Genomic DNA, 23,802 nt, shown 5'->3' with positions numbered 1-23,802 from the left:
CACCGGAAACAAAAACTTGACCACAAATAATGGTGAAATAATGAACAACTGACAACAAATAACAACTGAAAATATCAGTATAAAGGTTGTTAATGGAAGTGACTTGGTCTGTGAGCATGTGAGCGTCAGCTGACCTCGGGGGGGGGGGGGGGGGGTCCTAAACCTCCACCGGGAGGCCAAAGTCCTCCGGCCCCCCCCGACAGCAGAGCCCAGTACTGATCCTCAAGTATTTCCTGACCAATTCTCTGAGCTTCAGAATCACATGAAAGAGGCTCAAGCTTCTCAGTGTTACACTGCCAGCTCTTTGCTTTTCTCGAGTTTAATATGATATCATGTAATATAATATAATGGAATGGAATGGAATGTAACATAATATAATATAATATAACATAATATAATATAATATAATATAATATAATATAATGTCACTGTCCTCATTGGAAAACAAGCATTCTTAGTAAATAAGCTGTTTTCTAACAGTGAACCGACTTCCTGTCTCTCCAAGTGTCTCAACACATTATCAGGGAATATTTTGCATAATTCCACTGGAATTAACTCTGAGGGCTTCATACATGTGTGTTTGTGGACCAAAGCTACGGCGAGGCACGTTAGTACACATCTTGAGTTTCCATGAGATTTAACCGAATATCAACACACTTTATAAAATGCAGCTATGATCTAAAAAAAAAAAAAAAAAAAGGTCAAAAAAAGAACGGTGGACATTTACATTTTCAGTTTCTATACCTGATTTAAACCGTTTCATTCTTTATTTGTTGCGTTTCTCTGTTCAAAGCGCCTCTGGCTGTGTTGTATCTGGTGCGATATGAATAAAGTTGAATTGAAGTGAATTGGGCAGCAGTTTGAGAATAGAGTATAAATACTTTATTAATCCCAGAGTGAAATTAGTTCAAGCTGGGCTCCACCATTCAATATCAAATAAGAAAGAAAAACAACATACATCCAATCGGTAATATTGAATATTAATACAGTTTAACTAAAATATAGTAAACACTATTTACAGGGAAGACTTTTGGTCTCATGGCCACATGCTTTTGCTTTTTTCGTCAATTTTAAGTTGTTTTTTTTCCCTTTTTTGAAAATCTAATCATTTTTGAATTTTTTTTCTTCCCTATTTTAGTTTTGCTCCTTTTTCTAAATAATAATAAAATACTAGTCTAAACCCTTTTTTTTTTTAATCCAAGAGATGAAAGTACATTTGACCTGCAATAAAAAGATGAAAGGAAGATCGTCTCCTGCGGTTCCTGATTGGAATAAAGTGGAAACACAAACAAACACAAAGTCAAAACTTTTATTACTGAAACACAGAAAATCTGTTGCAAAAAAAAAAAATCCCCCGCACCAATTAGCCGACGTCCGTCCGTCACTACGATTCTGACGCAGAAGTGAAAAGTTGAAATTGTGAATTATTGAAATGTGTTTTTCTTCTGTTCGTCTCAGTGCCGCCGACCGAACACGGCTGCTTTCCTCCTCTTCTTCCTGGCGAACTGTTCCTTCGCTCTCTCCATCGTCCGGTGGGCGGGGCTGAAGGTGGGCCCTGCTGAGGTCACGTGGCGCTCTGCAGACATGGCGGCGGCGGCTAGCGGCGCGGTTGTAAACGTCACTGTCCGGCTCTGTGTGGTGTCTGGCGTCACGCCGGCCTTCTCTCGCCGTCTCGTTTGCTTCCCGGCGGCCTGCCGGTGGCGTTTCGTAGCGGCGGCGGTAAAGAGCCGCGTTTGTCGTGGCGGTGCGGCGGCGGGGGCGCGGTCAGGAGGCGCCAACGCGGCGATTTGGAGGTTTTCAGAGGAAGGAAGAGGCGGGGTCTCAGTGGGGGGCGGGGTCAGCGTTTCCATCAGCCCTGCAGGATGGTAGTGGTGGTGGCCCCGCAGGATGGTAGTGGTGGGGGCCCTGCAGGATGGTAGTGGTGGCGGCCCTGCAGGATGGTAGTGGTGGCAGCCCTGCAGGATGGTAGTGGTGGCGGCCCTGCAGGATGGTAGTGGTGGCGGCCCTGCAGGATGGTAGTGGTGGCGGCCCTGCAGGATGGTAGTGGTGGCGGCCCCGCAGGATGGTAGTGGTGGCGGCCCTGCAGGGCTGCTGTCTTACATGAGCCTGCGGTTCCTGCGCGGCGCCGGATTAGAACCCGTGAGCTCCCCCGGGACTTAGTGGTATAGCTAGCCGGACGGCGCCAGAAACAAACGCAGCGTCTAACGACGCGGGGAGGAATGATCCTCGCTGAGCCCATGATTGAATCATGCTTCACCCTCGGCGGCTGATCGCCGGTCGTCACGGCGACGGCAGGTTCTCACGGCGGCAAAACAAACTGTTGCTACGAGAGAGGCTCCAGGCCACCAGGGGGCAGAGCTGAGCTTCACCACCAGAGACAACAAGGAGTGACTGAATGACAAAGTTGGCGTAGATATATAACACTAGAAGCCTCACGGCCTGTCGGCGCCCATTGACGCGTTGATTAATGAATTTATTTAGGTTTTTTACTATTTTTGCTGATTTTGGAGAAAACAAAAATAGTCTTTGTTTATAAATATAGACTGTGTGTTTAGTCGACATTAATTCTATGGTTTTCCCCGAATAAATCTCATTACAAGCTTCAGTCTTCAGTAGAAAAACAATGCGATTAATTGAGATTAATTTCAGAAAAGTGTGCGATTAATTACTTAATTTTTTAAAATCTTTTTAAATTTTGGTTTGAACACAAAATCACCTTGTTTAGCTTAAAAAAAAAAAAAAAATAGCCAGTAAAATGAGACCTCAAGAATTTCCTGTTGGGATCATGAACATTTTATAGATCGTCTGATTGTATTTATCATATATTTGAAAGAAAACTTTCAAAACTTTGAAAGAAGACGCTCCGACCCTCTATTGGCTGGAAACTGCTTTTATCTGCGGAACAATTTAGCTGGAATCAAGAGAACAAAAAGGAGATGTTTAATCTATTTTTAAGTGCATTGGTTAAAAGTCCTGGTCTTTACGGCTCTGCTGAGTGACGAGGTGTAAAACCAGCGACCTGCAGAGTGAAACCCTGAACCCTACCGATGGTTTGCACCGTTCACTTCCTGTCAGAGGAGCCGGGCTGGCGGAAAGTCGAGATCTGAGTCAGCCAGGAAACGACAATGAGCAGGTTAAAAACGTTCCCTTGCTTGAAAACCAAAGAGCAGCGGCAACACAAACACGCGCTTCTCTTCTTCCTTGTTTACCTGAAAGCTTCTCTAATCTAGTGTTTATGTCAACAATGGATTACCAGACCAGGGCAGGTATTTTAAACCTGCTGGGTTAACGTGAGCTTGAAACTGAACAAGGTGACATTTAAAACACTTTTCATATTAAGGTTCATTCATTCAGATTCTCCTTTTGCTAAAGTGTGATTTGAGCTATTTATGTTCATATTTAGGCCACTGAGTGAAGTTATTGTGGGAAAAAAAATCAATATTCAATAATATCACAGCATCTGTGGATCAGAAGAGGTTAATTTAGTGGAGCAGTAGAATTTACAGTTCTTAAAAAAAAATTAAAAAGCGTCTCACGAGAGGAGCTGATGATCCTGCAGCGCCCACTGTTGGACTGTTGATAAACTGCACGCCTCATCGACATGAAATCAAATTACATTTCAAAACGAATAAATAAAATGTGTAATTAAATTAAATTAAATTAAATTAAATTGAATTGAATTGAATTGAATTGAATTGAATCAAATCAAATTAAATTAGATTAAATTAAAATACATTAATTTAAATTAAATTCAAATAGAATAAAATAAAATAAACAAACAAACACACAAACACAAACAAATAAATAATTCAATTCAATTCAATTCAATTCAATTTAATTTAATTTAATTTAATTTAAAACACAATAACAGTGAATAAAGTGTTCCTCCTAATTCTAGTTGATGAATTCATCTTGGATGACGTCAAATCTTAAATGGAGTCTCTGAAACACAACTTCTATGTGTCGCCGTTTTCCAGTGTGAGCTACATTATTTTCATTTATCCATCTAGACTTTCTAGTCTTTACCAACTCGTCTGTTTTTTCATTTTTCCGACTCTTCATGCTTTACTCCTTCCTGCCACTAGAGGTCTCTGGTGTCCACTTCATCCTGTGACATCAGCCTTACCTGTTCCCACCTTCCTGATAAACAGCTGGACTCAAACTTTTCACTTTTTACATCTGGTTAACAACTACAGACCCATGTTCATTAATCTCAAACGAATCAGGGATTAATTCACATTTAGCCTGATTTATTGATCTTAACATTTACACAGCTATGAAATACAGCAAATGCCGACTTGAAATAATTGCTGTACTGTTGATTTGCCCCCTGTAGCAAGGCGCCGCTATGCAGTACATATAATAGTACATAACTCCTTTTTTTTTGCTCCACCAGACGAGGTCGGGTTCTTTGAGACTTTCTGCTCTTGTGACCGTCAATCATTCTGATGTACAGTTTCACTCCCACTGCAATTTAATTTGAAAAGTTGTTCTTTTCACTAAAAACAACTACTTCCAGATTCATATCCAGTTTTAATTTGAGGGATTTATTCTCCCGCTGTCAAATTGTAAGAAAGCAACTTTTACTCCGAGTACATTTTTGCGTCAGCAGATCTGAACCACGGTAAGACTGCGGCCTGGCGGCAGGTTCTCGGTTCTCCAGCCTCATGGAGGCAAAGTGCCAATAAACCCAGAAGAAGAAGAAGGTTTCTCCCCTCATACATCCTGAAATCTATATTTTCTTAACCAGAGACCATCGTTAGTGAAAATAATGTCATTTTTTATTGGTTTTTTTATGTTGTGAATTACTGAATCAGTTCAATTTTAGTTCTGTAGATCTAAATACAACCCCCCCCCCCCCCCCCCCCCCCCCCCCAAAAAAAAAAAAAAAAAAAAAAAAAAAAAACCAGCAGTTTTACAGAGAAAAACCAAGGAGGGAACGAAGAAAAGGAAAAACTAACTTTTAACAGGAAGAACCTGCAGAACCAGAACAAACGCAGACCTGATGAGGGGGACAAACAAACAAACAAACAAACAAAAACTTTACCATTGACATTATGTCCGTAGAAGAACCGGTCAAAAAATGTGTATTAATTGCGCTTTTACTTGAGCAGAATATTTGAGCAGTGGCCAGGAGTAGATCCTCTCGTTAGAAACAAAACTCTCCCAGTGTCCATGACGCAGCGCAGTGACGTCACTGGTAGTGTTGCATTCAGGACCCCTCCTCCCGCAGGCTTGCTTGCTCTCTCCACTCCCGCTGCCGCCTCTCCGCTCGCTTTGCTCGGCGCTGGACTGTCCGGTGTGATGGAGCGCTGGCGGGGCAGAGTGGCTCTGGTGACCGGAGCCTCGGTCGGGATCGGGGCGGCGATCGCCAAGGAGCTGGTCCGCTGCGGGATGAAGGTGATTGGCTGCGCCCGGGACGTGGACAAGATCCAGGTGTGGTCACGCGCTCAACTTTATTCTGCACTTTTCCTTCGCTCACCGGGAAGAAACAGTCCACAACTGTTGGTTCCGTGCAAAAACACAAGTGTGCGTACGAGCTCACACGATTACTTTTCGTGACCGAAAATTTAAAAAAAATACGCACCAGGAAACAGAATTCGGGTGTAAATATTTAGACAGTCGCCATGACTAAAAGACAAACCGGTTAATATTTAACTTGAAGTGACGTGAGTTGTGCGGCTCCCTCTGATTCTTTAATACAGATAAAATCCCAATCACAGAACATATATAAAGATTGTTTCACGTATCTCGTATATAAGATCATATCTTTCAACACGGCTGCCCTTTGACTCACAATGATGCAACGATGTAAACATTAACTATTTATCGGATATCGGCTCGATATCAGCCCGAAATCGAGTATCGGATTTTATTGGTCTGCATCTGATAATAATAATAATAATAATAATAATAATAATGTTCATAGGTGACTCGCGTGTGGTTCACACACCAACTCAGTAGGGGGCGCTCGTGCACCGTAGCGTCAGTGCCGCCCCCACAAATGCCGAAGAAGTAGAAGAGCAGCCGCTCCAGCCAATAGAACGTGCCTGATCATGCACGCGGAGCCCACGTGATCACAACAACAACAACGACGACGACGACGACGTGTGCGCGCTCATGTCGGGTTTAAATGAATTGAGCACCTCCAGCCTCGTTACATTTCTCCAGTACTTTGTAACGAAAGTACTCCCCGGATGTATAAAGAAGTTTAAAAGTGTATTTCCGCACAACAATGTGTTGTTTTTGTCCACAGCACGTACTGACAGGAACAAATACCTGAAGTAAACTTGTTCTTTTGTTTGCACTTTAAAAGTATAATTTGTTCTTATTGGATTTAATTAAGTTGTTTTTCAGGGTCTTCTAATTATTTTTTTTATTTAATTCAACTGTAGAATATTGTAGATTTTATGTTGAAGGTTTATAATATAGGGGTCAGTTTTTCCTAACATTCCACCCTACAAGATGCGTAATAAAAGTACGTAGGATTCGTGGTGATATGGGATCAATATCGTATCGTATCCCTCATTCATCTACATAGAAAGAATATTGTCTCACTTTAGACGGCAAATGAAGCTGATGGTCTTGTCTGGTCTGGTTTTATCTGATTTTATCTTGTCTTGTCTGATGTGGTCTTGTCTTGTCTTATCTGATTTTATCTTGTCTTGTCTTGTCTTATCTGGTCTGATGTGGTCTTGTCTTGTCTTATCTGATTTTATCTTGTCTTGTCTTGTCTTATCTGGTCTGATGTGGTCTTGTCTTATCTGGTCTGATGTGGTCTTGTCTTGTCTTATCTGGTCTGATGTGGTCTTGTCTTATCTGATTTTATCTTGTCTTGTCTTATCTGATTTTGTCTTGTCTTGTCTTATCTGATTTTGACTTGTCTTGTCTTATCTGATTTTGTCTTGTCTTGTCTTATCTGATTTTGACTTGTCTTGTCTGATGTTGTCTTGTCTTGTCTTATCTGATTTTATCTTGTCTTGTCTTATCCGATTTTGTCTTGTCTTGTCTTATCTGATTTTGACTTGTCTTGTCTTATCTGATTTTGACTTGTCTTGTCTGATGTGGTCTTGTCTTGTCTTATCTGATTTTATCTTGTCTTGTCTGGTGTGGTCTTGTCTTATCTGATTTTGTCTTGTCTTGTCTTATCTGATTTTGACTTGTCTTGTCTTATCTGGTTTTGTCTTGTCTTGTCTTATCTGGTGTGGTCTTGTCTTGTCTTATCTGATTTTATCTTGTCTGGTATGGTATGGTCTTGTCTTCTCTGATTTCGTCTTGTCTTGTCTTATCTGATTTTGACTTGTCTTGTCTGGTGTGGTCTTGTCTTGTCTTGTCTTATCTTATTTTATCTTGTCTTGTCTTGTCTTGTCTTGTCTTGTCTTGTCTGATCTGATCTGATCTGATCTGATCTGATCTGATCTGATCTGATCTGATCTTGTCTTGTCTTGTCTTGTCTTATCTGATTTTATCTTATCTCGTCTCGTCTCGTCTTGTCTGGCCCCAGAAACTGTCCTCAGAGTGCCAGAGCTCCGGCCTCGACGGCGTCTTGGTGCCGTTCCAGTGCGACCTGACCAAGGAGGAGGAGATCCTGTCCTTGTTCGCCGCCATCAAGACGCAGCACGGCGGCGTGGACGTGTGCGTCAACAACGCGGGCCTGGGCCACCCGGAGCCGCTGCTGAGCGGAGCGACCGGCGGCTGGAGGAACATGCTGGAGGTGAGCTCGGCTCCACTTTAGCTCCGGGTGACGGAGGAGGCGGAGTTCATGACCTTTACTGACGTGGACTCAGGTTGGAGGTTCCGCCTGCAGCCGGTTGTTGTTCCATCACAGCCACAGCCTCATTTATTTATCTGTTCATATAAACCAGGATTCTGCAAAGTTTATGACCAGAAGAGATATATATTACCGTATTTTCCGTACTATAAGGCACCTAAATACCTGAAATTTTCTCAAACGCTGCCAGTGCGCCTTATAGCCCGGTGCGCCTTATATATGGAAGAATTGCTCCACTCCAGACTGCTATTTGACAGCTGAACAACCAGAAGCTTTTATTTTGACAACTCTAACTTTGCAACCGGATCCTCAGAGCGGACGACACTCCACACAACACATTCATCACTCATGGTTGCACACCAACATTCTAACAAACCAAAATAAACTAGATGAAATAATTACTCCCTAAACTGGGGAACAAAAACACATAAACACAATCAACACAACACCAAGCCCAACAACAACCCACAATAACCTCCAACAACACAAAACATGAATTCCCATCATGCCTTGCATCCTGAGCTCCTCAGTGCAGCCGATAGCTGCAATGAATTATGGGAGTTTCTGTTTGTGGTGTTTTAAATGCAATTATTGGGGGTTCTATTTGGTTTGTGGTGTCGGTAATAATTGTGTTGTGTTGTGTTTTTGTTGCTTAGTTCATGTAGTTTAGTTTATTACCGGTAGTTGTAAGTTGTCAACCAGCAGTGAAGAAGGTTTTGTGTGTAGTCTCCTCCTGGCATAGGCTGCAGGTAGGACTATCAAAATAAAGTGTGTGCACCTCTCTGGGTGTTAGAATCAGTGGAAAATGTAACCTAATGGCTTTGAGCTATAAAGGTTGCTGACCACTGGTCTAATGCATGCGCCTTATATATGAACAAAGTTGTAAATTATGTCAGTCAATGTAGGTGTGTCTTATAGTGTGGAAAATATGGTAGTAGTTTTTTGGGGGGGAAAGTACAAACTCTCTCATTTCTGAAGTTTCATTTACAATTTAGGATGTATTTTCATCATATTTTCAGATTCACACTTTCTTTTCAACTTTTTTAAAATCTTTTCAATGGTATTTTTTTTTTACTTTTAAGCGGTTTTATGTTTTTTCCCTCCATTTTAAAGCCTTTTTAAAAAAATACATTTAGAAATTGTAGTCATTTAAAAAAAAAATGTAATGCTGTTTTGGCATTTTTTTTCCCCATTTCATGTAGTTTTAACAATTTTTTTTCCATTATATTTTTGCCTTTTGCAGCCAAAAGATAAAAGTCCTTTTGAAGATGCCACTTGTGTGCACATAGAATAAAAAGCAGATCTTTACACATAAAGTGACTGACAGAGGAGCTGCAGCCTCCCTGCCGTGATGTGAGGCCCGGTCTGCACGTGAACGGCCGGTCTGCAGGTGAACCGCCGGTCTGCACGTGACCCGCCAGTCTACACGTGAACGGCCGGTCTGCAGGTGAACCGCCGGTCTGCACGTGACCCGCCAGTCTACACGTGAACCGCCGGTCTGCACGTGACCCGCCGGTCTGCACGTGAACCGCCGGTCTGCACGTGACCCGCCAGTCTACACGTGAACCGCCGGTCTGCACGTGAACCGCCGGTCTGCACGTGACCCGCCAGTCTGCACGTGAACCGCCGGTCTGCACGTGAACCGCCGGTCTGCACGTGAACCGCTGGTCTGCAGGTGAACCGCCGGTCTGCACGTGAACCGCTGGTCTGCAGGTGAACCGCCGGTCTGCAGGTGAACCGCCGGTCTGCACGTGACCCGCCGGTCTGCACGTGAACCGCCGGTCTGCACGTGAACCGCCGGTCTGCACGTGAACCGCCGGTCTGCAGGTGAACCGCCGGTCTGCACGTGACCCGCCGGTCTGCACGTGACCCGCCGGTCTACAAGTGAACCGCCGGTCTGCAGGTGACCCGCCGGTCTACAAGTGAACCGCCGGTCTGCGCGTGAACCGCCGGTCTGCGCGTGAACCGCCGGTCTGCGTGTGAACCGCCGCTCTGTGCTGCAGGTGAACGTCCTGGCGTTGAGCATCTGCACACGTGAGGCGTATCGGTCCATGAAGGAGACGAACGTGGAAGACGGACACATCATCCATATCAACAGGTGTGGATAAAAAAAAAAAAAACACTTGCTGCGTTTAATCTCAACATACTTAAAGTCCCAGTGAAATGTAAAACACTACTTTGCAAAAAACGATAGTTGTGGTTCTACTTGTAAGGTTCCTCCGACTCTGCCCCACCACTGTTGTCGCATAACAAAGTTATTTGAATTTTGAATCTCCAGCCGACAAAATCGGGGAATCCTTCGTTGTGGGCGGAGCCTATGTGTGACATCACGAGTTGTGCACATCTCGATCTGTTGTGTTTATATCGGCTTGTTTCCTCTTAAATATCCAAGTTTTTACAGTGTTTTGAAGTTCTAGTCGCCGTTTTATGAGCCTTGATGAAAGATTGAGCCTGGAAGAGACCAGAGAGGAGGAAAGGAGCACGGGCGGTGGGAGCCACTAGCTCGCGTGGCTAGCGGGAGGCGCTAGCTCGAGCGGCTAGCGGGAACCACTAGCTCGAGCGGCTAGCGGGAGTCGCTAGCTCGGGCGGCTAGCAGACGATCCAGTAACACCTGGACTCTCCGGTGATTCCTCAGTCTTCTAGCTCTTGGACGTGTTGGATCCAGGAAGACGGTCGTTCTGCCAAAAGTCAAGAGCCTCAAAGCCTCAAAGGTGAAAAGTGGCGGCTGCTGAGGCGAGGAGACGAGGACGAATGGAGGACGAAGCGTCTTCTGCTTCCTCAAACATGTTCCAGACGGGGTCACCGATGGCAGAACCACCTTCTGTGTCTTCTTCATCAATCACTGGGTTTGAAATGACCATGATGATGAAATCTGGTTCAATTCAGCCTCTTCGTGGTCAAAACTCTGATCCTCCATAATGTAAACACAACTTGGGCGTGTGCACAACTCGTGATGTCACTCTGTTATTGTCAGAAGCTCCGCCCAGCAGAGGAAATAGCGCCGTTTATCGGCTATTTTCTCTCAGATTGTCGTGTTTTAACATTTGACCTTCAGCCAGTTAGCAGGAAAATGTCCCTAGAAGCGACAGCCAGGGTGTTTTGGAGGTGGAACCTTCATTTCACTAGGACTTAAGGCTTAATTAAACTTATTTTTTTAACTGAAATCCCCGGTCATGAGGCGCCAGACGTCACAGTTAGCTTCATTAAGTGAACTCGTGTTGGTGGACATTAACCAGCCGACCGCCGGGACGTCTTGTGTTGCAGCGTCTGCGGCCACGTCGTGATCCCCGCCCCCGATCTCCATTTCTACACCGCCACCAAGTACGCAGTGACGGCGCTGACGGAGGGCCTGCGGCAGGAACTGCGTCAGGCCGACTCCCAGATCCGAACCACGGTAAGACTGCAGCCTGGCCCGACGGCACGGCGGCAGGTTCTCCAGCCTCATGGAGCCTAAGTGGTGATAGAAGAAAAGGAAGAGGAAGCAAAGAAGAAGAGAAAGAGGAAGAAGAAGTAGAGGAAGAAGAAGAAGAGGAAGCGAAGAAGAAGAGGAAGAAGAAGAAGAGGAAGAAGAAGTAGAGGAAGAAGAGGAAGAGGAAGCAAAGAAGAAGAAGAGGAAGAAGAAGTAGAGGAAGAAGAGGAAGAGGAAGCAAAGAAGAAGAAGAAGAAGAGGAAGCAAAGAAGAAGAGGAAGAAGAAGTAGAGGAAGCAAAGAAGAAGAGGAAGCAAAGAAGAAGAGGAAGAGGAAGAAGAAGAAGAAGGTTTCTCCCCTCATACATCCTGAAATCTATATTTTCTTAACCAGAGACCATCGTTAGTGAAAATAATGTCATTTTTTATTGTTTTTTTATGTTGTGAATTACTGAATCAGTTCAATTTTAGTTCTGTAGATCTAAATACAACCCCCCCCCCCCCCCACCCCCCAAAAAAAAAAACAGCAGTTTTACAGAGGAAAACCAAGGAGGGACTGAAGAAAAGGAAAAACTAACTTTTAACAGGAAGAACCTGCAGAACCAGAACAAAACGCAGACCTGATGAGGGGGACAAACAAACAAACAAACAAACAAAAACTTTACCATTGACATTATGTCCGTAGAAGAACCGGTCAAACTACAACCTTGAACACTATAACACCTTTTTCTATTTTTTTTTTTATTATAAAACCTTAAAAAAACATGCAAGTGTCAACAACCTGTTTAATTCTACAGAGTCACATTATAGACATACACATGTAGAACAAGCCACAATTCATCCCGACGCCTGTGGGGTAAAAGAAAAAAGGATCCTGATATAAAATTTGTATTGCAGAAGGAGGAAAAGATTCAAAATTGTCCACTCGTAATGAGACTGTGTAAAATAGACCAGAGTTTTTCACCCTCTGCTCCGCGGCTCACTGGTGTTTCCTCCAGATCGTCAGCTGAGCCGTGGGAAATTATCACATTTCACATTATTTTCCAAAAAAACCTTTGCTCTCACAGCGACAGTGTGTTGCAGAGTAATCATGTATAAATACTCTTCACCACTAGAGGGCAGCACAGAACTTTGCCGGTGAAATGTAAAGTGACAGACGTCAGTGTGGTTCATCTCCACCTCCTGCTACCATCTTGTATCAAAGTACTGTGTCAGTGACAGTGATGGAGAAGTTTTTGAAAACCAGGATCTCAGCTCTTCATCCATCAGGTCCAGGTTTCACACTGACGGAGGCACTATTAAAAAAAGTCCTTGTTTCTGGATTTACTGGATTCCTGTTGATCAAACTTTGATGAGAAAGACTTTATATTGTTAATAGAGGCTGCAGAGTTTAACTTTTTAACATTTTTAGGTGATGGTGGTGGAGGTGGTGGTGGAGGTGGAGGTGGAGGTGGAGGTGGAGGAGGTGGTGGTGGTGGAGGTGGTGGTGGTGGAGGTGGTGGTGGTGTGCCTCCAGATGTTTCCAAAGAAAAAAGTGTGTCTTGGCTCAAAAAGGTTGAAAAACACTGAAATGCACAATTCAACACTTTTTAAAACTATCAGTTGGGACTTCAGAGGCTCTTTTATATACTTAATATTTACCATCGTTTCAAAGAGGAATGTTCCAAAACTAAACTATGAGAAATTTAGATGTAAAATCAAAACAATAAATCAACAACTTAAGTTTAGGTAAAAACACACAGGAAGCAGATTTAAAGCTGGATTTAAAAAAAACAAGCTCACGCTTCTTCCTGCCCTCTAATAAAACGAGTGAAGTTTTCCACTCGGCTGATCAAATAACCGAATCACAATCTCGGGACGATCTTGAACAAGAAGCCAGTTATTTGGGTGAATTTGGAGTAAAAGTACGGTAAGCTTTTTTTTTAAAATATATATATTTTAAAACGTTGCTTCAGGATGTGATGCTGGTTTCCAGGGCTAGAATTGAATTGAATTAGTGTTTTCTTCCCCTTGTTTTCGCCGTCACATTTCAGTTTGTTTGTTTGTTTGTTTGGTTCGGACGATGAGAATAATGTGAGCGTCTCTGTCCAGTGCATTTCTCCGGGTCGAGTTGAAACAGAATTTGCTCCCCGGCTCTACAAGGACGACGCCGACAAAGCCGCCGGCGCCTACACCGGCTTCAAGGTGAGTTCTCCGCCGTCACGGCGCCACCTGCTGGGAACCCGCCCGTTTTAACTCCGCCTCTTTCTCGCGGCCAGGCGCTGGAGGCCATGGACGTGGCGAATGCGGTAGTGTACGTCCTCGCCGCTCCGCCGCATGTGCAGGTGGGTCGTTCTTCAGTCGAGTCGCTCACCATGTTTTTGGGGGTTTTGTTTTTTTTAACGGTGGAAATCACGACTGTTTACTTCGGCTCGGTGACGTCGACCTTGTGTTTCAGATCGGAGACGTCCAGATGCGACCGGTGAAGCAGCCGTACTGACGCCTCCGTCGACGCCTGGGAACCGTCGGTCGTCAGCTGATTTTGATCGCAAAGAACAAAACGTTCAAATCGGAACAGGCGAAGCTCTGAAATTCACTTTCTGGCGTCTCTCTGTAAGACCGACATGAAAGCAGTAAACAAACGTCACCCGAGCGGTTATTGACTGGAGAATTTGTTTTATTTTGAAATGATGTCCCTGGTTGCGGGTTATATCGACGCCTCACACCGTGCTGGGCGGGGATCTTTGGGGTATGGGGATATTTGGTTTGTCCCATACTGCTGTGAGCATCAGGAGTCTGCTCAGACTCGAATCGCTCCCTTGTTTCTTCAACTCTTTTTTTTTTATGCATCCTCACATATTACATGTTATAAATAGGTAAATATGTTATCTTCCCTTCCACTGACACACACGTATGCATACACACGCACACACGTGTGGCTGTTAAATTGAATTGAATATACTCACAACACACAAAAACATAAATATGAAGACATGATTGTGTCATTGCTTTTGACATAAGGGCTGTATCTCTCTTTCTCTGTCTGTTTCGTAATATGTCATATCAAATGTCAGTCTTTGTAAAAAAAAAAAAAAAAAAAAAGCATAATACAACGTTTCTCAGCATAAACGATCATATTTGTTTTGTTAAAATCCAGGGAGGAATGAACTGGTGATTATTACAGGCGGAATAAACCTTCCTCTGTCGAAATAAAAGCCCCAGAGGAGCAGGGTGGACCCATCCAAGATGGCGTCGCGCTGCTGTTATGTCTATCGCAGTGGGACCCATCCAAGATGGCGTCAGCAGGCGTCCCCGTCTGTTCGCCCCTCCTCCCGCAGGCTTGCTTGCTCTCTCCACTCCCGCTGCCGCCTCTCCGCTCGCTTTGCTCGGCGCTGGACTGTCCGGTGTGATGGAGCGCTGGCGGGGCAGAGTGGCTCTGGTGACCGGAGCCTCGGTCGGGATCGGGGCGGCGATCGCCAAGGAGCTGGTCCGCTGCGGGATGAAGGTGATTGGCTGCGCCCGGGACGTGGACAAGATCCAGGTGTGGTCACGCGCTCAACTTTATTTATCTTGGCACTTGTTAGGTTAGAAAAAAAGAAACGTTCGCACAAGCTTTAAAACAAGTTTTAAATATATTTATATATGCATGAATGTGACAAAAGTGAAGAAAAAAAAACTCTAACGTCTAATAAAAACAATGTTATGGGGTTTCATTTCCCCTCTTACATAATGCAGGATGGGCGGACACAGGAATTCCTTTATTCACCATGGGAAATGTGTTTCCTCAGCAAACACGATGTGCAAAGTATTTCTGCCCTGCTGAAGTGAAAACAGAATGACATGTGCAGCAGAACATATATTATTTCCTATGCATGGACGTTTTGAGCCCCGCGCAGTGAATTACTACATTTGGCACCAAAACACTCTGCAGCTTTTATAACGACCAGCAGCAGTAAAGTCATCTTCTCTCACCAGTTCCCTGAACAGCTGTTAAAAATTAACTGCTTTATTTGGCTTGTTGGTGATGTTATTTATTTACTTACTTACTTACTTATTGCGCAATAACATCGCCACCTTTGATCGGACCCACACATGTTAAGTTACCGCCTCTTCTCTAACGCTTCTTGGATTCAGGTTTTACCACTTTTATTTTGCACTGTGTGATTTTATTTGATTCTATTTTTATCATGTACAATGTGAGGGTTTTGTTCTCCTGTCCTGCTTTTCTGCTGCTGTGAGACTCTTATCTGATCTGATCTGATCTGGTCTGATCTGGTCTGATCGAATGTTGTCTCATCTTGTCTCGTCTCGTCTCGTCTCGTCTCGTCTCGTCTCGTCTCGTCTCGTCTTGTCTGGCCCCAGAAACTGTCCTCAGAGTGCCAGAGCTCCGGCCTCGACGGCGTCTTGGTGCCGTTCCAGTGCGACCTGACCAAGGAGGAGGAGATCCTGTCCTTGTTCGCCGCCATCAAGACGCAGCACGGCGGCGTGGACGTGTGCGTCAACAACGCGGGCCTGGGCCACCCGGAGCCGCTGCTGAGCGGAGCGACCGGCGGCTGGAGGAACATGCTGGAGGTGAGCTCGGCTCCGGCTGGAGTTGTAGTCACGGCGGCCAAATTATCCGCTGCTTTGTTGACTTGAGCAAACGAGGTGAGCGTCAGACTTTGGTCTTCAGGACGACGCTGGTCTGGTTGTTTGTGCAGGTGAACGTCCTGGCGTTGAGCATCTGCACACGAGAGGCGTACCAGTCGATGAAGGAGAGGAACGTGGACGACGGACACATCATCCACCTGAGCAGGTTGACGCCGGGGTTTTCAGATATGACTTCGACTTCGGTGCAGAAAAAAACAAAACAAAACAAACTTGGCAAAGTGCAGTGGAGCCGCATTTCCGATCCGACTCTGAACGTGTTTAATGAAAACCGTGTTCTCCGTGCGTCGTGGTGGTGGACGGGCGTCTCAAAGCCAGAAGACAGATGATTAACCTGAGTGTCAATAGATCAAAGTGGCAGGGGTGCTTTGAGACCCCCTGGGGGCCCGAGGGCAAGAAGGACTGCGGGGCCTCCTTTTATATATATTTGATTAAATTATGAATGCCCGAAAAACAAACATCTGGAAGGCATGATAAAACTACAAACAAGTAAAAAAACAAGGAATTAAAGTGGAAGTAAGTAAGTGTGACACCTTGGTTTTTCATCTTTTTGTGTTTTTATGTTTTCCTTTCTTAAAACTGCTGCTTGTAGGCCTGAGCTTCTGCAAATGCAGCCACAATCTTTTTTCTGTCCATATCTCAGGACCTCTGAACATCTGTCTCCATGGAAACCAGAGCTGGTGTTACTGTGTGAGCAAAGCTGGACTGCTTCTTGTAACAAAGCTGCTGAAATAAGAATAAAGAGGTGCTCTAAGAAGAGTGTCGTTAACCACACTGTCAAATATGAATGATTAATATATATATCGTATTCACTTAAGTTTACTGCACTTAAATGTGCAGTAAACTTTTCTGCTGTTTTTTTTTGTCGATGACTGGGAGTTGGGGATTAACTGGGATTAACTTTTTTTTAATAACATTACACACACACACACACATCTTACACACATTCTCTCACACCAACATCACTTTTTCTTCTTTCCATCCTCCCCTTGTTTTTCTTTTCTCTTGGCTTCATGTTCCCATGAGGGGGTTTGTTTGTTTGTCCGCTTCACTTTTTTTCCGTGCGTTGATGCAGGGTAGTGCAGTGGGGCCCCATCAGGGAGGTTCCTGTCGTGTCATTGACACGTATCCAGGGGTTACAGGTTGTGTTGCTGATATCTGCCATCAGTCAACCCCCCCCCCCTCCCCCCCTTACTGGAATCTAACCAGTGACTACTCTGAAAGGGGCCCCCTATAGGGGGGGGTTCCAATGGGCTGTCGTTGCAGTGTCTAATGCAGCTCCATAACTTTGTAATTGAAATTGACTGGTGTCTGATGTTTTTTCCACGTGCACCATCTGGTCCCAGCGTGTGTGGACATCGCGTGGTCGACAACTCCGACCTGCATTTCTACACCGCCACCAAGTACGCCGTGGGGGCGCTGACCGAGGGCCTGAGGCAGGAGCTGTGTCGGGCCAAGTCCCACATCCGGGTCACGGTAAGACCTGCGGCGTGAACAGAACGTGGGAAATGAGGTGATTCATGTTTCCTTCATGGGTTATTACATGAGAGCCTGACCGTCCGTCCCCCCCCCCCCCCCCCCCTCGGTTTGCAGTCGGTTTCTCCTGGGCTGGTGGTGTCAGACTTCATTGCCCGGCTCTACAGCAACGACCCGGACAAAGCTGCAGCTTCATACAGTTATTACAAGGTACCGTCACTTCATACAGTTATTACAAGGTACCGTCACTTCATACAGTTATTACAAGGTACTGTAGCGTCACTTCATACAGTTATTACAAGGTACCATCACTTCATACAGTTATTACAAGGTACTGTAGCGTCACTTCATACAGTTATTACAAGGTACCATCACTTCATACAGTTATTACAAGGTACTGTAGCGTCACTTCATACAGTTATTACAAGGTACCGTCACTTCATACAGTTATTGCAAGGTACCGTCACTTCATACAGTAATTACAAGGTACCATCACTTCATACAGTTATTACAAGGTACTGTAGCGTCACTTCATACAGTTATTACAAGGTACTGTAGCGTCACTTCATACAGTTATTACAAGGTACTGTAGCGTCACTTCATACAGTTATTACAAGGTACTGTAGCGTCACTTCATACAGTTATTACAAGGTACTGTAGCGTCACTTCATACAGTTATTACAAGGTACTGTAGCGTCACTTCATACAGTTATTACAAGGTACCGTCACTTCATACAGTTATTGCAAGGTACCGTCACTTCATACAGTAATTACAAGGTACCATCACTTCATACAGTTATTACAAGGTACTGTAGCGTCACTTCATACAGTTATTACAAGGTACTGTAGCGTCACTTCATACAGTTATTACAAGGTACTGTAGCGTCACTTCATACAGTTATTACAAGGTACTGTAGCGTCACTTCATACAGTTATTACAAGGTACCGTCACTTCATACAGTTATTGCAAGGTACCGTCACTTCATACAGTAATTACAAGGTACCATCACTTCATACAGTTATTACAAGGTACTGTAGCGTCACTTCATACAGTTATTACAAGGTACTGTAGCGTCACTTCATACAGTTATTGCAAGGTACCGTCACTTCATACAGTTATTACAAGGTACCATCACTTCATACAGTAATTACAAGGTACCGTCACTTCATACAGTTATTGCAAGGTACCGTCACTTCATACAGTAATTACAAGGTACCATCACTTCATACAGTAATTACAAGGTACCATCACTTCATACAGTAATTACAAGGTACCATCACTTCATACAGTTATTACAAGGTACCGTCACTTCATACAGTTATTACAAGGTACCATCACTTCATACAGTAATTACAAGGTACCATCACTTCATACAGTAATTACAAGGTACCGTCACTTCATACAGTAATTACAAGGTACCATCACTTCATACAGTTATTACGAGGTACCATCACTTCATACAGTTATTACGAGGTACCGTCACTTCATACAGTAATTACAAGGTACCATCACTTCATACAGTAATTACAAGGTACCGTCACTTCATACAGTTATTGCAAGGTACCGTCACTTCATACAGTAATTACAAGGTACCATCACTTCATACAGTAATTACAAGGTACCATCACTTCATACAGTAATTACAAGGTACCATCACTTCATACAGTTATTACAAGGTACCATCACTTCATACAGTTATTACAAGGTACCATCACTTCATACAGTTATTACAAGGTACCATCACTTCATACAGTTATTACAAGGTACCATCACTTCATACAGTTATTACAAGGTACCATCACTTCATACAGTTATTACAAGGTACCATCACTTCATACAGTTATTGCAAGGTACCATCACTTTATACAGTTATTACAAGGTACCGTCACTTCATACAGTAATTACAAGGTACCATCACTTCATACAGTAATTACAAGGTACCATCACTTCATACAGTAATTACAAGGTACCATCACTTTATACAGTTATTACAAGGTACCGTCACTTCATACAGTAATTACAAGGTACCATCACTTCATACAGTTATTACAAGGTACCATCACTTCATACAGTAATTACAAGGTACCATCACTTCATACAGTTATTACAAGGTACCATCACTTCATACAGTAATTACAAGGTACCATCACTTCATACAGTAATTACAAGGTACCATCACTTCATACAGTAATTACAAGGTACCATCACTTCATACAGTTATTACAAGGTACCATCACTTTATACAGTAATTACGAGGTACCATCACTTCATACAGTTATTACGAGGTACCGTCACTTCATACAGTAATTACAAGGTACCGTCACTTCATACAGTAATTACAAGGTACCATCACTTCATACAGTTATTACAAGGTACCATCACTTCATACAGTTATTACAAGGTACCATCACTTTATACAGTTATTACGAGGTACCATCACTTCATACAGTTATTACGAGGTACCATCACTTCATACAGTTATTACAAGGTACCATCACTTCATACAGTTATTACAGGGTACCGTCACTTCATACAGTTATTACAAGGTACCATCACTTCATACAGTAATTACAAGGTACCATCACTTCATACAGTAATTACAAGGTACCATCACTTCATACAGTTATTACAAGGTACCGTCACTTCATACAGTAATTACAAGGTACCATCACTTCATACAGTTATTACAAGGTACCATCACTTCATACAGTTATTACAAGGTACCATCACTTTATACAGTTATTACGAGGTACCATCACTTCATACAGTTATTACGAGGTACCGTCACTTCATACAGTAATTACAAGGTACCATCACTTCATACAGTTATTACAGGGTACCGTCACTTCATACAGTTATTACAAGGTACCATCACTTCATACAGTAATTACAAGGTACCATCACTTCATACAGTTATTACAGGGTACCGTCACTTCATACAGTTATTACAAGGTACCATCACTTCATACAGTAATTACAAGGTACCGTCACTTCATACAGTTATTACAGGGTACCGTCACTTCATACAGTTATTACAAGGTACCATCACTTCATACAGTAATTACAAGGTACCATCACTTCATACAGTTATTACAAGGTACCGTCACTTCATACAGTTATTACAAGGTACCATCACTTCATACAGTAATTACAAGGTACCGTCACTTCATACAGTAATTACAAGGTACCATCACTTCATACAGTAATTACAAGGTACCATCACTTCATACAGTAATTACAAGGTACCATCACTTCATACAGTAATTACAAGGTACCATCACTTTATACAGTTATTACAAGGTACCGTCACTTCATACAGTAATTACAAGGTACCATCACTTCATACAGTAATTACAAGGTACCATCACTTTATACAGTTATTACAAGGTACCGTCACTTCATACAGTAATTACAAGGTACCGTCACTTCATACAGTAATTACAAGGTACCATCACTTCATACAGTAATTACAAGGTACCATCACTTCATACAGTTATTACAAGGTACCATCACTTCATACAGTAATTACAAGGTACCATCACTTCATACAGTAATTACAAGGTACCATCACTTCATACAGTTATTACAAGGTACCATCACTTTATACAGTAATTACGAGGTACCATCACTTCATACAGTTATTACGAGGTACCGTCACTTCATACAGTAATTACGAGGTACCGTCACTTCATACAGTAATTACAAGGTACCGTCACTTCATACAGTAATTACAAGGTACCATCACTTCATACAGTTATTATAAGGTACCATCACTTCATACAGTAATTACAAGGTACCATCACTTCATACAGTTATTACAAGGTACCATCACTTCATACAGTTATTACAAGGTACCATCACTTCATACAGTTATTACGAGGTACCGGCAAAATAGTTAAAAGCCCCTTTTAAAAAGGACCTTGTGTGTAAACGACATTTTATTTTGGTATAATTTTGTGAGTCGTTCAGGAGCAATTGGGGTCCGAAAGGCCCCGGCTGTATGATTATTTAATACAATTCAGAATATCTCCATTACCGTTTGTCCCCTCGCAGCCTCTGGACGCCCAGGACGTTGCCGACGCCGTCGTCTACATCCTCAGCGCGCCTCCTCACGTGCAGGTTCGTCGCCCTCGCTGGTTTTCTGGAACGTCTAACTCGGACGAGTTACGGCGAGCGGTTTGATGACGATGCTTTTTGTTTCAGATCGGCGACATCCTGATGCAATCTGCCGAGGAGCCGTGGTAGAGGAACCAGCAACTTGTGGAACCAGCAACTTGAGAAAGCAGCAACTTGTGGAACCAGCAACTTGTGAAACCAGCAACTTGTGGAACCAGCAACTTGTGAAAGCAGCAACTTGTGGAACCAGCAATTTATAGAACCAGCAACTTATAGAGCCAGCAACTTGTGAAAGCAGCAACTTGTGGAACCAGCAACTTATAGAACCAGCAACTTGTGGAACTAGCAACTTGAGAAAGCAGCAACTTGTAGAACCAGCAATTTGTGAAACCAGTTACTTGTAGAACCAGCAACTTGAAAAACCAGCAACTTGTAGAGCCAGCAACTTGTGGAACCAGAAACTCGAGAAAGCAGCAACTTGAGAAAGCAGCAACTTATAGAACCAGCAACTTGTGGAACCAGCAACTTATAGAACCAGCAACTTGTGGAACCAGCAACTTGAGAAAGCAGCAACTTATAGAACCAGCAACTTGTGGAACCAGCAACTTATAGAACCAGCAACTTGAGAAAGCAGCAACTTATAGAACCAGCAACTTGTGAAAGCAGCAACTTGTGGAACAAGCAACTCCAGTCAAGAACAAGCAGTTAAAGAGGGGAATAAATAAATAAATAAATAAAGACAGTTCCAAACAAGAGCAATCAGAGATTTCTGACTTCCGCCAAAGATCAATAAATTCCAGATCAACTCCCAAAGCAATGAATTAAAAAAAGAATTTAATATACGCTGATGACATTGCAGAATGTACTGAACCAAATTGTGCTTTTAATTTGGTAGCGGACAGGTTTTTTTAAGCATCACTCAAGTCCACTTTCTTTTTGTTATTTTTTTTTTTACAAATGAAAACATTTCAAACGTGTGAAATAACCTGTGGCAGCTGGAAAAGTAATAAAAAAAAGCTTGTTCATGTCCTTAATTTGATGGATTGTTTGATTTTTCACCGGAAACAAAAACTTGACCACAAATAATGGTGAAATAATGAACAACTGACAACAAATAACAACTGAAAATATCAGTATAAAGGTTGTTAATGGAAGTGACTTGGTCTGTGAGCATGTGAGCGTCAGCTGACCTCGGGGGGGGGGGGGGGGGGGGTCCTAAACCTCCACCGGGAGGCCAAAGTCCTCCGGCCCCCCCGACAGCAGAGCCCAGTACTGATCCTCAAGTATTTCCTGACCAATTCTCTGAGCTTCAGAATCACATGAAAGAGGCTCAAGCTTCTCAGTGTTACACTGCCAGCTCTTTGCTTTTCTCGAGTTTAATATGATATCATGTAATATAATATAATGGAATGGAATGGAATGTAACATAATATAATATAATATAACATAATATAATATAATATAATATAATATAATATAATGTCACTGTCCTCATTGGAAAACAAGCATTCTTAGTAAATAAGCTGTTTTCTAACAGTGAACCGACTTCCTGTCTCTCCAAGTGTCTCAACACATTATCAGGGAATATTTTGCATAATTCCACTGGAATTAACTCTGAGGGCTTCATACATGTGTGTTTGTGGACCAAAGCTACGGCGAGGCACGTTAGTACACATCTTGAGTTTCCATGAGATTTAACCGAATATCAACACACTTTATAAAATGCAGCTATGATCTAAAAAAAAAAAAAAAAAAAGGTCACAAAAGGACGGTGGACATTTACATTTTCAGTTTCTATACCTGATTTAAACCGTTTCATTCTTTATTTGTTGCGTTTCTCTGTTCAAAGCGCCTCTGGCTGTGTTGTATCTGGTGCGATATGAATAAAGTTGAATTGAAGTGAATTGGGCAGCAGTTTGAGAATAGAGTATAAATACTTTATTAATCCCAGAGTGAAATTAGTTCAAGCTGGGCTCCACCATTCAATATCAAATAAGAAAGAAAAACAACATACATCCAATCGGTAATATTGAATATTAATACAGTTTAACTAAAATATAGTAAACACTATTTACAGGGAAGACTTTTGGTCTCATGGCCACATGCTTTTGCTTTTTTCGTCAATTTTAAGTTGTTTTTTTTCCCTTTTTTGAAAATCTAATCATTTTTGAATTTTTTTTCTTCCCTATTTTAGTTTTGCTCCTTTTTCTAAATAATAATAAAATACTAGTCTAAACCCTTTTTTTTTTTAATCCAAGAGATGAAAGTACATTTGACCTGCAATAAAAAGATGAAAGGAAGATCGTCTCCTGCGGTTCCTGATTGGAATAAAGTGGAAACACAAACAAACACAAAGTCAAAACTTTTATTACTGAAACACAGAAAATCTGTTGCCAAAAAAAAAA

The 23,802-nt window shown here is 42.8% G+C and overlaps 2 protein-coding genes across 4 annotated transcripts; both read left to right on the top strand.

Annotated features, from left to right (window-relative positions):
- The first annotated feature begins 5,219 nt into the window (after positions 1-5,219).
- On the top strand, positions 5,220-14,103 carry LOC308148167 (dehydrogenase/reductase SDR family member 11-like). Of its 2 annotated transcripts, none has more exons than XM_080521608.1 (7): positions 5,220-5,400; positions 7,505-7,714; positions 9,775-9,869; positions 11,036-11,165; positions 13,270-13,362; positions 13,437-13,502; positions 13,616-14,103. In XM_080521608.1, exons 1-7 carry the CDS (start codon positions 5,305-5,307, stop codon positions 13,655-13,657), a joined length of 732 nt encoding a protein of 243 aa, XP_080377734.1. In that variant the 5' UTR covers positions 5,220-5,304; the 3' UTR covers positions 13,658-14,103. The 2 variants fall into 2 exon arrangements, with proteins under 2 accessions (XP_080377734.1, XP_080377733.1); XM_080521607.1 differs by having other exon boundaries at positions 5,220-5,436; positions 13,616-14,085.
- A 184-nt stretch (positions 14,104-14,287) lies between these two features.
- Positions 14,288-22,431, top strand: LOC308148165 (dehydrogenase/reductase SDR family member 11-like). Of its 2 annotated transcripts, none has more exons than XM_080521604.1 (7): positions 14,288-14,662; positions 15,520-15,729; positions 15,858-15,952; positions 17,151-17,280; positions 17,398-17,490; positions 21,335-21,400; positions 21,485-22,431. In XM_080521604.1, the coding sequence occupies exons 1-7, from the start codon at positions 14,423-14,425 to the stop codon at positions 21,524-21,526; spliced, it is 876 nt and encodes a 291-aa protein (XP_080377730.1). In that variant the 5' UTR covers positions 14,288-14,422; the 3' UTR covers positions 21,527-22,431. The 2 variants fall into 2 exon arrangements, with proteins under 2 accessions (XP_080377730.1, XP_080377729.1); XM_080521603.1 differs by having other exon boundaries at positions 14,288-14,698.
- Positions 22,432-23,802: the final 1,371 nt, after the last annotated feature.

The sequence above is a fragment of the Blennius ocellaris genome, assembly GCF_963422515.1.
Source record: "Blennius ocellaris genome assembly, contig: SCAFFOLD_180, whole genome shotgun sequence".
NCBI lineage: Eukaryota > Metazoa > Chordata > Actinopteri > Blenniiformes > Blenniidae > Blennius > Blennius ocellaris.
The sequence above is the reverse complement of the archived record's forward strand: the minus strand, read 5'-3'. Positions and strand labels throughout refer to the sequence as shown.

Bases quoted from the DNA above. Each gene is read 5' to 3' on its own strand.
- LOC308148167 (XM_080521607.1), top strand. From the start codon at position 5,305: ATGGAGCGCTGGCGGGGCAGAGTGGCTCTGGTGACCGGAGCCTCGGTC. The intron at 9,870-11,035 runs GTGTGGATAAAA...CTTGTGTTGCAG, and splicing joins CACATCATCCATATCAACAG to CGTCTGCGGCCACGTCGTGA. The intron at 11,166-13,269 runs GTAAGACTGCAG...GTCTCTGTCCAG, and splicing joins ACTCCCAGATCCGAACCACG to TGCATTTCTCCGGGTCGAGT.
- LOC308148165 (XM_080521603.1), top strand. From the start codon at position 14,423: ATGTCTATCGCAGTGGGACCCATCCAAGATGGCGTCAGCAGGCGTCCC. The intron at 14,699-15,519 runs GTGTGGTCACGC...GTCTGGCCCCAG, and splicing joins GGGACGTGGACAAGATCCAG to AAACTGTCCTCAGAGTGCCA. The intron at 17,491-21,334 runs GTACCGTCACTT...GTCCCCTCGCAG, and splicing joins CTTCATACAGTTATTACAAG to CCTCTGGACGCCCAGGACGT.